Source organism: Solea solea, chromosome 1 (assembly GCF_958295425.1).
Source record: "Solea solea chromosome 1, fSolSol10.1, whole genome shotgun sequence".
In the NCBI taxonomy this organism is placed as follows: Eukaryota; Metazoa; Chordata; class Actinopteri; order Pleuronectiformes; family Soleidae; genus Solea; species Solea solea.
The window spans coordinates 23818019-23831765 of NC_081134.1; the positions used below are offsets into that span (position 1 = coordinate 23818019).

A 13747-nucleotide genomic window follows, 5' to 3' on the forward strand; every position below is an offset into this window, starting at 1 on the left:
GATCACTCTGATGCGGTTGATGCACAAGTCGCGGTGGCTCCACAACCCGACATGTGCAGGGGCGGCACTGAAAATAGCAGTGAATGTACGAGAGATGAGCTTGTGGGCACACAGAGACCCATGGGCCCTCGAGCTCGAACCCGTTCAGAACCGCTTGCAGTACTAGTTATAAATGTATTATAATTAATAATATCAACGTGATGATGATGATGCCAAAACTCTTAAATTTGAGGGTCAGTGAACAAACTTGACGCCATCAAAATGACCACAGTGTACTTTATTAAATTAACTTTAGTAGTTTGTGTTGCATTAGATTCAAATAAAAATTTACAAAAATCCCATATATATGTATACATATATATATATATATGTATACACACACAAAATGTCATTTTGATCAGGTTCATCACTGTTGAGTTTTTTTTACAATAAAATGGACCTTTTTCTCAATTGAACACAATGTAACTTACTTTGTCCTAAACATTTGTATCTTCTTTTCATATAACACGCCACGTACACCACATTTAACTTTTCTTATTTTATCGTCATAGTTACAACCATTGTGGTGGCATCAAACATCCGAGGACACCCTTCACAGTCAGAACCTAAAAAAACAGGAATGTTCTTTTTTTTTTAACATGTATACTTTGCATACATTTATTTACAGATAAACTTTTACGTCCATCAGTTCAATATTTGTGTTTCTCCATGTTCTGAAACACACTGATCTGTACTCTATCTAGGCAGTCACTTGTGTCCGAGCAATAGTTCCATATCAGATCCTTCGGGCCTCAAATGTTGCTTTTCAGGGGGAGACGGCGTCTGATGTGGCTGTTCAAGCCCATGGCAGAGCCGAGGAGTCAGGGACACTTTGTGCAGGGCAGAGTGGGTGGTGAGCGAGGAAGGAGAAGTTGCTCTTGGCCTGTACCTCGCAACGTCATTCATTCTCCATGCGGCCTGTTCCCTGAATGATGGTAAGCCTCCACTCAGTGCGGTCCTTGGCGAGGTTGCATGGTTGGCATGGTCACAACACCCTCACAGTAACCCGTACACAATGGTTGGTATTCACCTGCTTCCTGTGCTTGTACTAAGGCTGCATGACGTCATCTCTACATGTCTCATGTCATGAGTGAGTTAGCTTTATTCTATCTTGTGTTCACAGGCTCAGATCTACAGCAGAGCTTTGAATCATTACAGCTGGTGAACAGAGACAGACACACCCTGGTTAAATGTCAATGGGCGACAGTGACTGAACCCCACAAAAAAAGCCAAAAACATTACTATTTTAATTTTCTGTAAACCATAGCAGGTAATGATTTCATACATGTCATATCAACATATCATATGAAGTGTTCCAGATGTTTTGAGTTTGGTGTCGGTATGTATGTTGAGACACGATACAAAATTAAACATAACCTCAGTCCTTCTGTGGGCCCTGACTCTAACCTCATTCCTTCTGTGGGCCCCGACTCTAACCTCACTAACACTTGTGCTTAGTTGAGTTGAAAAACACCAGTGTGCTAAAAACGTACCAGGGTCGTATTCAGAGGTTGTTTCAGTTGGAGGACAGGTCGTCCAAATGTTACGTTGCAGGTTAATGAGGATGTAGCTTTTTTGATCCTAACTCTAATCATATTTTTGAACAGTAAGTTGTTACTGTTATTGTGATTGTTATCACCCTCATTTCCTCAGAAGTAGTTCAAACACAATCATGTTGATATGCACATGTACACATTAAGATTTAAAAAGTAACATCATTTTGGTGTGGAAGCATACTGTTGCCACGTCACCAAAATAACAATACACGTATGTTGTCAAACAACTCTCATGTTATAATGTGAAGCATTTATTGTTATAACAATAAACTTATCACGTCATAATATGATACTGATCTGCTTTTTATTTTGCTGTGGCAGCAATAGGCTTTGGTATATTGGTTTATAAATGTGAGGTCACATTTATCTTTGGTTTGCAGAAACATAAAATGGTAACATATGACCCTGAAGGAGGAGTGTCTTAGATGACATGCCAGACTGACAGTACACCATAACCTTTGACGGTTTCCTGATCCTTCTGTTCAGATCATGTAGATGTTTGGCTATGGTTAGAAAAACATGTTCATCTTAAAAACAAATACATTCACATCAGTCTGGCCAACAATAGTGATATAGTAATATGGAGATAAACCCCTCAGTGGTTTCTCATAATCCAGTTGCTCAGTTTTCCTCAGTGACACGTGTAGACTCCAGCTGGGGTGACTATCCAAATCACAATATGAATCAGGACAAGAACAAATCTGTGCATAATGTAGTGATGATGTACAGCCACCTCATATCATTTTGAATTGCTAAATTGGTTAAAACTTATTTTTATGAATGTTATTAAATTTGCAAATTTGTATGGGGACCCAAAAATCTCCCGCAACCCATCTATGGGTCCCGCCCCAGTGTCTGGGAACCACTGGTCTATATCCTTTAGTATAAGTAAAGTAACTGTTGACACATTGAATAGCGTATAGTGTAAGAACACACACACACACAGGTAACACAGCGATTCTTGTTAGGACTCTGCACTGTCTTCTGTTCATTTGGATTATCCCTAACCTTAACTATAACCAATTAATACTTAACCCTAACTTTAACCCAAAACTCAACTAGTCTCTCAGAGAAACTAGGTTCTCCTTCATCCATGAGGACTACTGGTCCTGACATGGTCAGTGTTTTTGCCAGAAAAGGTTCTTTGTTAAGAGGTCAAACTAAAGGTCAAAACTGAGTTCTATTCACTGTAAGGCAAAGAAAACACAGAAAGCAGTTTACCAGAATCAAGACACCAGTGTGAAGGGAGGAGTTTGTTGATGTGTGTCTCATTTTCTATGGCTGCATTTACAATGCAAGTCTTCACGTCCACTTCCAACATATATCAGATTTTTTTGGAGGACCTTCTTCCACTGACTTTCAAAAGTGACTGAACACATTTTACACTGAAAGGCTTCAAAGGCAGAAACCTTGGCACTAGTCCACTACTTTTAGCCCTCGTCCTCCATGGCACCGGTTGAAAGAGAGTCATGTGATTGTAGAGTGTGTACATGTTTGCTACTCTCTTATTTTTAAGGGCACACAGGTCACATTGACAGAGGAATATCTGATATATATATATGTATATACATATATATATCAGTATATATGGTCACAGAGAGGGTGACAAATTAAATAAAGGCTACTCTGGATTTAGGAGACACTTAATGTCCATTTGAAATAATATAAGGCTGCATTTACACACAGGAGGCCACAGACCTTCTGTCCATTTCTTGCTGCAGTTAAACACACGGCTGTCAAACAATCTTCTGCCTGATTGGTTAAAATGCCGCTCGTGCTTTCATTTGATGTGAGGTTAAAACAGTGTTTTACCAAACTTTCTCTATGGGGACCCACTTTTTAAAAATGGCAAATTATCATGACCCAAATCCCAATAGAAATCATGACATGAACAACGTATCGTAACAACATCTGTACAGCCATATCTGTGATAACCGATATAATTTTTTAATGTTTGATACATTAATTAGAAGTGAATTGCATGCATGTTATTTAAAACATACACTCATAAAATAGATCAAGGTCTGTGGGTCCCGACCCAGTGTTTGGGAACAAAGTATTTAAGATACTCCGGTGTCAGTGTGAGAACCATCAGGACCTCTACTGGTTCAGTGTGATGCGTCCAGACCTGTCTGAATGTCTACATTACTAAAACAAGTTTAAATAGAGACCAGTTAAGTCTAACAGTTTTGTGCCATCTTGAAATGTGTGCTTTTCTTCTACAATACTTTGAAACCCTGATGTCAACAGTACCCACAATGCAACCTGATCAACCAACAGATTGTTAACAACTCTCAATGAGGTCAAAGACAAACGAGAGAAGACACGTTACAGTACACACACACGCAAGCACAGCTGATAAGTGCAATGATGTCATTGTTTCAATTGTTTCCTGAGTTCCAGCTGTTTGGTTTGAGCATGTACACACACACACTGTACTGTACACACACTTACTGACACACTGTGCAAAGGAATGGTTGGTAAATAGTAAAGAATATCACTTCACTTGGAAACATCTACAGTAACTGAATGAAGTTCATCAAATTGTCTTCATGTAATTTGGTAAATTCAGTTTGAATGTACTTCACTGCCTATGCAGCAGGAACAAGGGCCTTTCTGCATGGAGGTCACATGTTCTCCCCATGTGTGTGTGTGGGTTTTTCTTCCCACAGTCCAAAAACATGCAATATGGAGATTAGGTCAATTGGTCACTCTAAATTGACCGTAGGTATGAACGGTTGTTTATATCTATTTAAACATATGTCTATATGCAGTATATGTCTATATGTGGCCCTGCGATGGACTGGCGAACTGTCCAGGGTGTGACCTTGCCCATCGCCCTATGTCGGCTGAGATTGGCACAGCTCCCCCGTGAGCCTCCTGTGGTGGATAAAGCTGTAGAAGATGGATGAATGTACTTCATTCATTGAGGTGTTTCCAGTTGAGGTAAAAGTTTTAGGTTTCTGTTTTTACAGTGTATAGCACACATGTGTCCACTGTGATTCAGATTACTCCTCATACATGAACAGTGCGCTCTTGTTTAATCGTCATACGTGTACAGTGCGCTCTTGTTTACTTGTCACAGTGCACTCTTGTTTACTCGTCATACGTGTACAGTGTGCTCTTGTTTACTTGTCATACGTGTACAGTGCACTCTTGTTTACTCGTCATACGTGTACAGTGTGCTCTTGTTTACTCGTCACACTGTGCTCTTGTTTACTCGTTATACGTGTACAGTGCGCTCTTGTTTACTCGTCATACGTGTACAGTGTGCTCTTGTTTACTTGTCATACGTGTACAGTGCACTCTTGTTTACTCGTCATACGTGTACAGTGTGCTCTTGTTTACTCGTCACACTGTGCTCTTGTTTACTCGTTATACGTGTACAGTGCACTCTTGTTTACTCGTCATACGTGTACAGTGTGCTCTTGTTTACTCGTCACACTGTGCTCTTGTTTACTCGTTATACGTGTATAGTGTGCTCTTGTTTACTCGTCATACGTGTACAGTGCGCTCTTGTTTACTCGCCATACGTGTACAGTGCGCTCTTGTTTACTCATCATACATGTACAGTGTGCTCTTCACCGAGAGAAGTCAAAAAAACATGGACGCAAAATCTATCCCGCGCTAGCCACTGTTAGCAATACAAGTTGATACCAAACTCTACACGCACACAAATGGCGTGGCAACATGTCCATGGGTGAAATTGAACAGCGTTATGTTTACGACTGATTTACTGTGAAACAAATACGACTGTATAACGGTAAAAGAAGCAATGCTTATATGGGGATGTGAGGTCGCTCCAAGTTCCTTCAACAGGAACCTGAAATTCCAGGTTCCAATTACAAATTAAATGCAACAAATTCCTGCATTAGCATGTCAATAGCCATGAACGTTTGTAGAGAACCTTACGTTTTAGCACTCAATATTATTTAATCCAACATTAGTATTAAGATGCATTACTATTTGTGTCATCCCGGTTCACAAACCCCGCGTTTTAGCCACTAATTTTAGTGTGAAAGTGGTTTAATGATCAAGTTGTCCCCATCACCACCTCCATCTGTTTAATTTAACACCTGCATCACCCCAGCCACTTGCCTATCTGATACAAACTGAACATGACTGTAGTATGAATTAACAAGGTGAACTCTAGGTAATTACCCATAGTTCACCTTGTTAATTCATACTACAGTCATGTTCAGTCTGTTCAGTGGGGTCTGTAAATTTACAGACCCCATACCAGTTACAACACTGACCTTATTATGTGACGGGACAGTCCTGAGTCAAGCTTTAATGGTGGGCACCTCACTAATAAGTCATTTCTGTTAAAGCTCAGCTAGGTGTGGACATAAACAGAGTCACTGTACCCGCAGAAGACGGGTTTAGCACAGGTCAATGTGTACCTTCAGTTATCAGTGATGACACCAAGCTGGTTTTAAACACACATACACACAAAGAACACATCATCACATTGAGGCTGTGAGCCTCTGCATCGTCTCTGAAGTATATAAAGTAAGTAATAAAGTCGTCTGTCTGTCTGTCTGTCTGTCTGTCTGAAGTAAAAAAATGCTGCATGTTGTTTCAGTGAACTGTACATCCTGGTCGTTGATTGAGTTTGGCTGAGATGGCTGCTTGTCTGTGTTCTCTCTTTACCTCCATCCCACACTAATTTCAACTTCAGTCCCCTCTTGTCATCGTCTTTTCTTCTCCACGTTCTCCCCCACAGAAGATCACAGTTTAACTGTACTGCCGGTTTCTGTGGATCTCCACTGCAGACAGCTGAGTTGAGCTGTCGGGAAGATTGTTTTTTTCTTCTTGGCATTGTGTGAGCTTGACTTCTGTCCTTATGGAGAAAAATCACGAGCTTGTGTTTGTACAACAATCACCCCATGTTCCTCACTTTCTCTGCCTTTCTCATTGATTTTTTCCAAACAGAACACAGTGACTGAGTATCGAACTCTGTCAATTCCTTTTCTGTCTGACCCATTTCCAGTAAAAAAAAATATCAACTATCCATGAGAAATAAAACATCGAGGCCAGATGGAACATCCTGAATCACAGATCATCATCTGGAAGATGTTCCACATCCTCAGATGCTATAGCACATTTCCAAGGAATCTTTTTGGCACTGACACAGGAGTAGCAAGCATTATGATGTAGATCCAGGTGGAAGTACCACTGCAGACTTCCCATCTTGTCCTTTACTTTGTTGCACTGGAGCAGTTTTTTGTGTCATTGTGGTTCAAAAGGAATAGTTGATGACTTCAGACTGAATGGAAATTAATTTTTTTCCCTAACTTTTTCAAACTCACAACAAAAGAGTCAAAGCGCTCTGCAACAAGTTTAAACCACAGGACTGGGAAACAACCAACCCTCCAAAGACCCCAAGTACATCCATCTAGATTAGCTGAAACTACGCCAAACTGCCTGTGCTCCTCCAGCCCAGCACAGACGATTGGGATAAACGGGAATTAGAGATGAGTAACACATTTTATTGCCACAGTTTACATGATATCTGATGCTGCATCCCCATATGGGTTTGTTAGAGCAGGATGCAGCTATAAAGTGGTCTCATATTCCAACCGCTCCTGCACCAGAGCATCATCTTTGTACTGCAGCCGTGGTGGAGTCACAGAGGAGTCTATGGCCAGGATTGCCTTTCGTATACTGCGGTCGAGGACATGGCGCTCCCAGGCTGGGTAGCGATTCCTACAAAGGTCAATTTTGATGACAGTCTCTTCAAGACGTGGAGCACGAGATGATGGAGTGGATGGCACCGTGGGTCGGACCTGGAACACCGGCATGCAGCCGTCCCGCTCTGAGTACTTGGCTGTGTCGCGCTCCAGAGTTGAGGTTGCACCTCGGTTGGAGCGCAGCGAGTTGGTGGCACCTTCCGACGGCAGCGTGGAGAACTGAGCAGTGGGGTCCAGGTCAAGTCCTTGGCCGCTTGGTGAGCGTCCAAAGCGTGGCCCATTGGGATGGAAAAAGGCATAGTACATGAGCATGAAAACCACTCCAGTTAGGAAACTGCTGAAGATGACACAGAGTGCTGGCACTGCAAAAGCATCAGTAGGGCGAGGTGAACGGTAGAGGTACCACAGTGTACTCAGAGCGGCATTCTCCACCAAGATCACCAGGTAATAGATGAAAAGCCGACACCTACATAAAGAGAAAAAGAGAAAAAAAAATGTTGGATGGTGATGATGGTTTAAGCAAACAAGATGCTATGCAAATGTTTTCCATAAAGAGATGCGTTCAAATTTGCCCACAGTTTTTTGAAACAGTTTTTTAAAACAGTTTTTTGAAACTACTGACTTCTACTGACATCCTGATGTTATACCACAGATGGAGGACACAATTTTGTGGCTGTAGCACTCCATGCAAGAGACCAAGTGAAGAAGGAAAGGGTAAGGCAGAAAGCAAGCTAGGATGTTAGATCACCTGGTAAAATATGAAAAATGTGTTTCACATGATTGAAGAAGTTGGTCACACTTCACTATTTGCATAGCTTTAAGCAGCTCTAACAGCATCCCCAGGACATGAAGATGCAGAGAGAGAGAGAGGAAAGGAATGAAAGACACAAACTAGGGAGAGAAAGAGACAAGGTTAATGACATATAAAAAGTCATATTCATACCCTCAGTGTGAGAGAGTGAGTGCACCACAGGAAAATCCTCCAGCAGTCTAGGTCTATAGCACTATAACTAAGAGATGGTCCAGGTTTCCCTGAACCAGCTCTAACATTAAGCTTTATCAAAAAGGAAAGTTTTAGGTCTAACTTTAAATACAGAGAGAGGCTCCGCCTCCCAAACTATCATTAGGAGCTGGTTCCACAAGAGAGGAGGAGCCTGGTAACTGAAGGCTTTGCCTCCCATTCTGCTCTTACAGACTCTGGGAACTACAAGTAGGCTAAACCTGTATTTTGGGACCTAAGTGATCTGTTAAAACTAGGTCTTTCAGGTATGAAGGGGCCTGATCATTAAGTGCTTTATACGTGAGGAGGAGGATTTTCAATTGAATTCTAAACTGTACGGGAACCAGTGTAGAGAAGCTTAAACTGGAGTGATACGGTCTCTCTTTCTAGTTCCTCTTGTGCATGCATCAGCAATTTAAATGAACTGAAGGATTTTAACAGACTTGTTGGAACATCCTGATGATAAGGAGTTACAGTAATCTAATCTACATGTAACAAAAGCATGAACTAGTTTTTCAGTGTCCTGTAAGGACAGAATGTTTCCAATTTTCATAATGTTCTGCAGGTGGAAGAAGGCTGTTCTGGAAATGGGTTTTATGTGTGAATCTGTGGCAGTGGGGTATGGTTAGAGCGGCGGCTGCTGGAGGAGAGGGAGGAGTGGCTCAGCCGGTGATCAGACAGCTGGACAGAATCAGGTAATCAGTCAGCTATATAAGCACACTTGTAACCTGGTTCTGGTCTCTTGCAGTAGGCTGGGTCCGGAAGGAGGAAGCAGGAGAGAGAGAGAGAGAGAGAGAGAGAGAGAGAGAGAGAGAGAGAGAGAGAGAGAGAGAGAGAGAGATTTTGACTTTTAACACAACATTTATTTTTCCATTTAACATAAAATAAGTTACTGACAAATGTAGAGGTATGGATGAATAATAAATATAAATAAAAATATAAATATCACAAGCAACCAATTAAGTGATTAATCAATTAATCAACCAATCAATTAATTAATTAATTACTCAATCAAAAACAATCGAGCGATCAAAAAGAAAACAGATGTTCAATTACTCACATACGCGCATACACACTCTCACCCTCTCACACACACACACACAGTTAAAAATGAAGGACCAGTGAACTGTCTTCTGCCAGTGAGCATAAAACCTGTCTGATTGCCCACCGAGACCTGAAGGCGTCCAGCTGCCCAGTCAAAGCACAGAAGGCGTGTTCCACTCTAAGACGAGTGGCCACCAGGCCCTTCACGCTCTGGACCACATCGGTCCAGCCCTGACCAGACAGCTGACTCCTCCTGGTCCTCCAGATTGCCAACTTGGCCATTCCTAACAGGAAGTTGACCAGAACCAGGGTGTGCTTGTTGCTGGCTCTGTACTTAGGGCCAAAGACAAAGAGAGGGGAGGCAAAAGCTAACCCCAGAGGCTCCACCCACTCATGCAGTAGTTTAAATAAGCTCTCCAGTCGAGGACAGAGCAGCACCAGATGTTCCAGGGTCTCCCCCCGCTGGCAGAAGGGACATCCCTCCCCAGTGTTTGGATCAAGGCGAGCTATGTGTCTGTTTGTAGCTATTGCTCCATGTATGATCCTCCACTGGAGGTCCCCCACCCGTTTCTCAACGGGGGGCTTATACAGGAGCCTCCAGTTACCTTCAGAGACAGTTCCCGCAGAAAACACCCGGGTCCACCTGGACTCCAGGACACCAGCCAGCGAGCGCAGGTTCAGAACCTTCACACAGCTTAGATAGAGCTGCTTCTTGTCACAGGAGCTGAAAACTCCTAGTGCTGGTGTTTTCAGAGACAGAAGCAGCCCACGCTGTTCTGTCCACCCGTCTACAGCAGGACTGACAGACAGGGAGGGGAAGACGTACTCACAGTCATCATCCCATTGGTCAGTCAGAGTACGGTTCCTTGTGAAAGCTCTGAGCGGCGCAGACAGACACTGCCAGACGTCCTCCACAATCTTCTGCAGAACTCTGGAAGACCTGATGTCCGTGATCTCACAGAGTTCATGTTGGGAGGCTTTGGCGAGATGACCCAGTTTTATTATTCCAGCCTCAACAAACTTAGTCCTGAGGGTGGCAGAAGACAGTGTGTGTGTGGGCAGAAACCTGTTGAAGAAAAGTGGTTCCTCATATAACCACCTTCCGGGTGTGGGGTCAGGAGTTCTGGTGATGGTTAGTGTCTGCCAGGCATTGATCATAGAACTGTAAAAAGGTGTAAGTCCAGTCAGATCGGCCTCCGATGTTTCCATTAGGAAGAGCTGCTTGTCCAGCCCCAGACGTCCGGCTCTCCTCAGCAGGATCCGTGCGGTGGGGAACCAGCAGAGGTTGCTGCCGTACAGCAGCCTCTGTGCAGCCTTCAGCCTGAAGGCAGCGGTTCTGGACACAGTGTCAATAAGTCCCTGTCCCCCCTCTGCCACAGGAAGGTACAGGGCCAATGCCTTCAGCCAGTGTTGACCAGACCAGAAGAAGTTGACCAGGAGCCGCTGCACTTCCTCCAACAGCCCCGATGGTGGCGTCAGAACCGCCAGCCTGTGCCACAGAGTCGAGGCAACCAGGTTGTTAGCTATCAGGGCTCTGCCTCTGTATGACAACTGAGAGAGCAGCCATTTCCATTTAGACAACTTAGCTTCAACCTTGTCCAGCACTCCCACCCAGTTCTGTCTCTGCACCTCTCTACTGCCTAAGTGGATCCCCAAAACCCTGATGCCCCCCTGCCCCCACTGGAGATTACCTGGAAGACCAGGAAGATTACCAGGGTCCCAGCGACCAAGCAAACAGGCCCCACTTTTCCCCCAGTTCACTTTGGCAGAAGACGCTCTTTCATATAGCGACAGGCTACTTTCTAGTTCCTGAGCGTCTCTCTGGTCTTTAATAAAAACATTGACGTCGTCTGCATAGGCTGACACAACAACTGGAGGACTCTGGCCCAGCTCGGCCAGAACCAGACCCCCCAGCCTGCTCCTCAGCCTACACAGAAGGGGCTCAATGATGATGCTGTAGAGCTGTCCCGAGATGGGGCAGCCCTGTCTGATCCCTCTCCTGACTGGAATGGGACAGCTCAAGCCTCCTCCCACCTTCACCACACAACATGCCTCGGAATACAGCAGCTGCACCCAGGACAGGAAACTCCCACCAACACCAAAGGCCTGCAGGGTGGAGAACAGGAAGTTGTGGTCCACGCGGTCGAACGCTTTCTCCTGGTCAAGAGAGACCAGACCAGCCTTCAACCCCTCCATTTCACAAATGTCAAAAACGTCCCTCATTAAAAACAGGTTGTCCAGCATGGATCTGTCCGGGACACAGTAAGACTGTTCTATACCGATTAAAAACTCCAGGCATGTTTTCAGTCTGTTGGATAAAACCTTTGATAAAATTTTATAGTCCGAGCGTAAAAGAGCCACCGGCCTCCAGTTCTTTAAAAGAGTCAAGTCTCCTTTTTTGGGGAGCAGTGAGAGGACCGCACGCCGACAGGAAAACGGAAGTGTCCCCCTTTTAAAAGACTCTTTAAAAACATCTAGTAGGTCCTGTCCCAGAATATTCCAGAAGTGTTTAAAAAAGTCAGCAGGTAAACCGTCCACTCCTGGAGATTTCCCTGATGCCATCTGGAACACAGCAGAGGTCACCTCATCGAGGCTGATGTCACGGTCCAGCACCTCCTGGTCTCCGACAGTGAGCTGAGGAAGATGATGGAGCAATGCAAGCATGATGCAAGCTCTGCAGCAGCCGCTTCATCACAACTGTCCGCCCTGAACAGTTCTGTGTAGAAGTCCACTGCATGCTTCCTCATCTGCGCTGCTTCTGTGGTGACTGTTCCATCAGGAAGACGGAGACACACCATCCTCCTCCTCTCGACCGCAGATCTCTCCAGGTTAAAGAAGAAGGAAGTCCATGTCCTGGAGTTTGATGAAACGAGCTCGGACTAGAGCTCCTTTAGCTCTTTCATTTAAAAGAGAGCTCAGCTCTTTTCTTTTTTCTTTAATTAAAATGTTCTGGGAGTCACTGTGTGAGACAGAGACACTCTCCCTGTCCCTGATCTCCTCCTCTAACTCCTGCACAGCTTTCTGAGTTTTCACAGTGGAGTAGGCTGAGTACTGTTGACAGTAGACCCTGATCTGGGCCTTTCCCACCTCCCACCACTGACTAGAAGAGTTAAAATCCGCCTTCTTGGATCTCCAGTACTCCCAGAACAACTTAAAATTCTCACAAAAAGTAAAATCCTGCAGCAGTTTAACATTAAAGTGCCAGAAAGAGATGGATTTCTGTGTGTGAGATAAAACCAGCTCCATTAAAACTAAGTGATGGTCTGAATAAACCACAGGGAGGATCTGACAGCTAAAAACACGTGCAGTAAAAACATCAGAAAGGTAAAATCTGTCCAGACGAGCAGCACTGACTCGACCATCTGACATCTTCACCCACGTGTATTGTCTGACGTCAGGGTGTTTCATCCTCCACACATCCACCACGTGACTCTTCTTTACAAGCTGAGATAAAAACAAGGACGACTGGAAGTGTGACTCCTCTCCTGTTCTGTCCAGAGTCACATCTGTACAACAGTTCCAGTCTCCTCCTAAAATCAAACACTCTCTGTTGTCAAGCTTATTTATTTCTTCTTGGAGAGTTTTAAAAACTTCTCCCCGCTCAGAGCCCTGGTTTGGTGCGTACACATTAATCAGATTAAAAGTGTGACCCTCCAGTTCAGCTTTAACCATTAAAACTCTGCCTTTGATAATCTCTGAGTTTAAAATAATCTTAACATTTAAAAGGGGAGAGAATAAAACCGCCACTCCAGCACTGAAATTAGTGCCATGGCTGAGGACGTACTGTCCTCTCCACCATAAAGCCCAGTCTACTTCATTCCCACTATCACTATGTGTCTCCTGGAGAAAAATGACATCCAGTTTTTTCTGTGTAAAGGTTTCAGAGACTAAAGCTCTTTTAAGTGCGTCTCTACCTCCATTGATATTTAAAGAGGCCGCTCTCAAGACCTTCATGATGGAAAAGAAAAGACAGAACAGTAAAACCCAGAAAAAAAGAAACACCAAGTGATAATTGATTATTTTCATTTTGACGCTTTCAATTTTTTCCTTTTCTTCACGTTCGCAATGTTGGAGTTTTTGCGAAGGTTTGTCACAAGTTTTTTTAAACGAAACCTTTTCTTTTCGTTCAGCAGGTCTAAGCCCACCACCTTCTGAAGGGTGGTGGCAGAAGTTATAAACTTCCCTGTGTCGGGGAAAAAGTCAGTCACATTTACTGTTTTTCCAAAGGTTTCGTCTAAGAACAAATTAATCTCCTCCAGAGAATATAAATCAACATTCTGTGACACACTGTCAGTGAGAGAGGCAACATCTGACTCTGCCTCACTCACCTGATCTGTGATGTCAACTTCAGCCTCAGCCTGTTCCTCCCTGACGTCAGCTTCAGCTGACACCTGCGACGTCACCAGGCCGCCGCC

The 13747-nt window shown here is 43.9% G+C and overlaps 1 protein-coding gene across 1 annotated transcript in view; it reads right to left on the bottom strand.

The window, feature by feature from the left end:
• Positions 1–622: 622 nt before the first annotated feature.
• The window catches only part of xkr4 (XK related 4), a 40894-nt gene continuing 27769 nt past the window's right edge, over positions 623–13747 (bottom strand). The window contains exon 4 of the mRNA XM_058634105.1: positions 623–7754. Coding sequence (XP_058490088.1) covers positions 7154–7754 — 601 coding nt within the window. The 3' untranslated portion in view covers positions 623–7153. The remainder of the gene's footprint in view (positions 7755–13747) is intronic.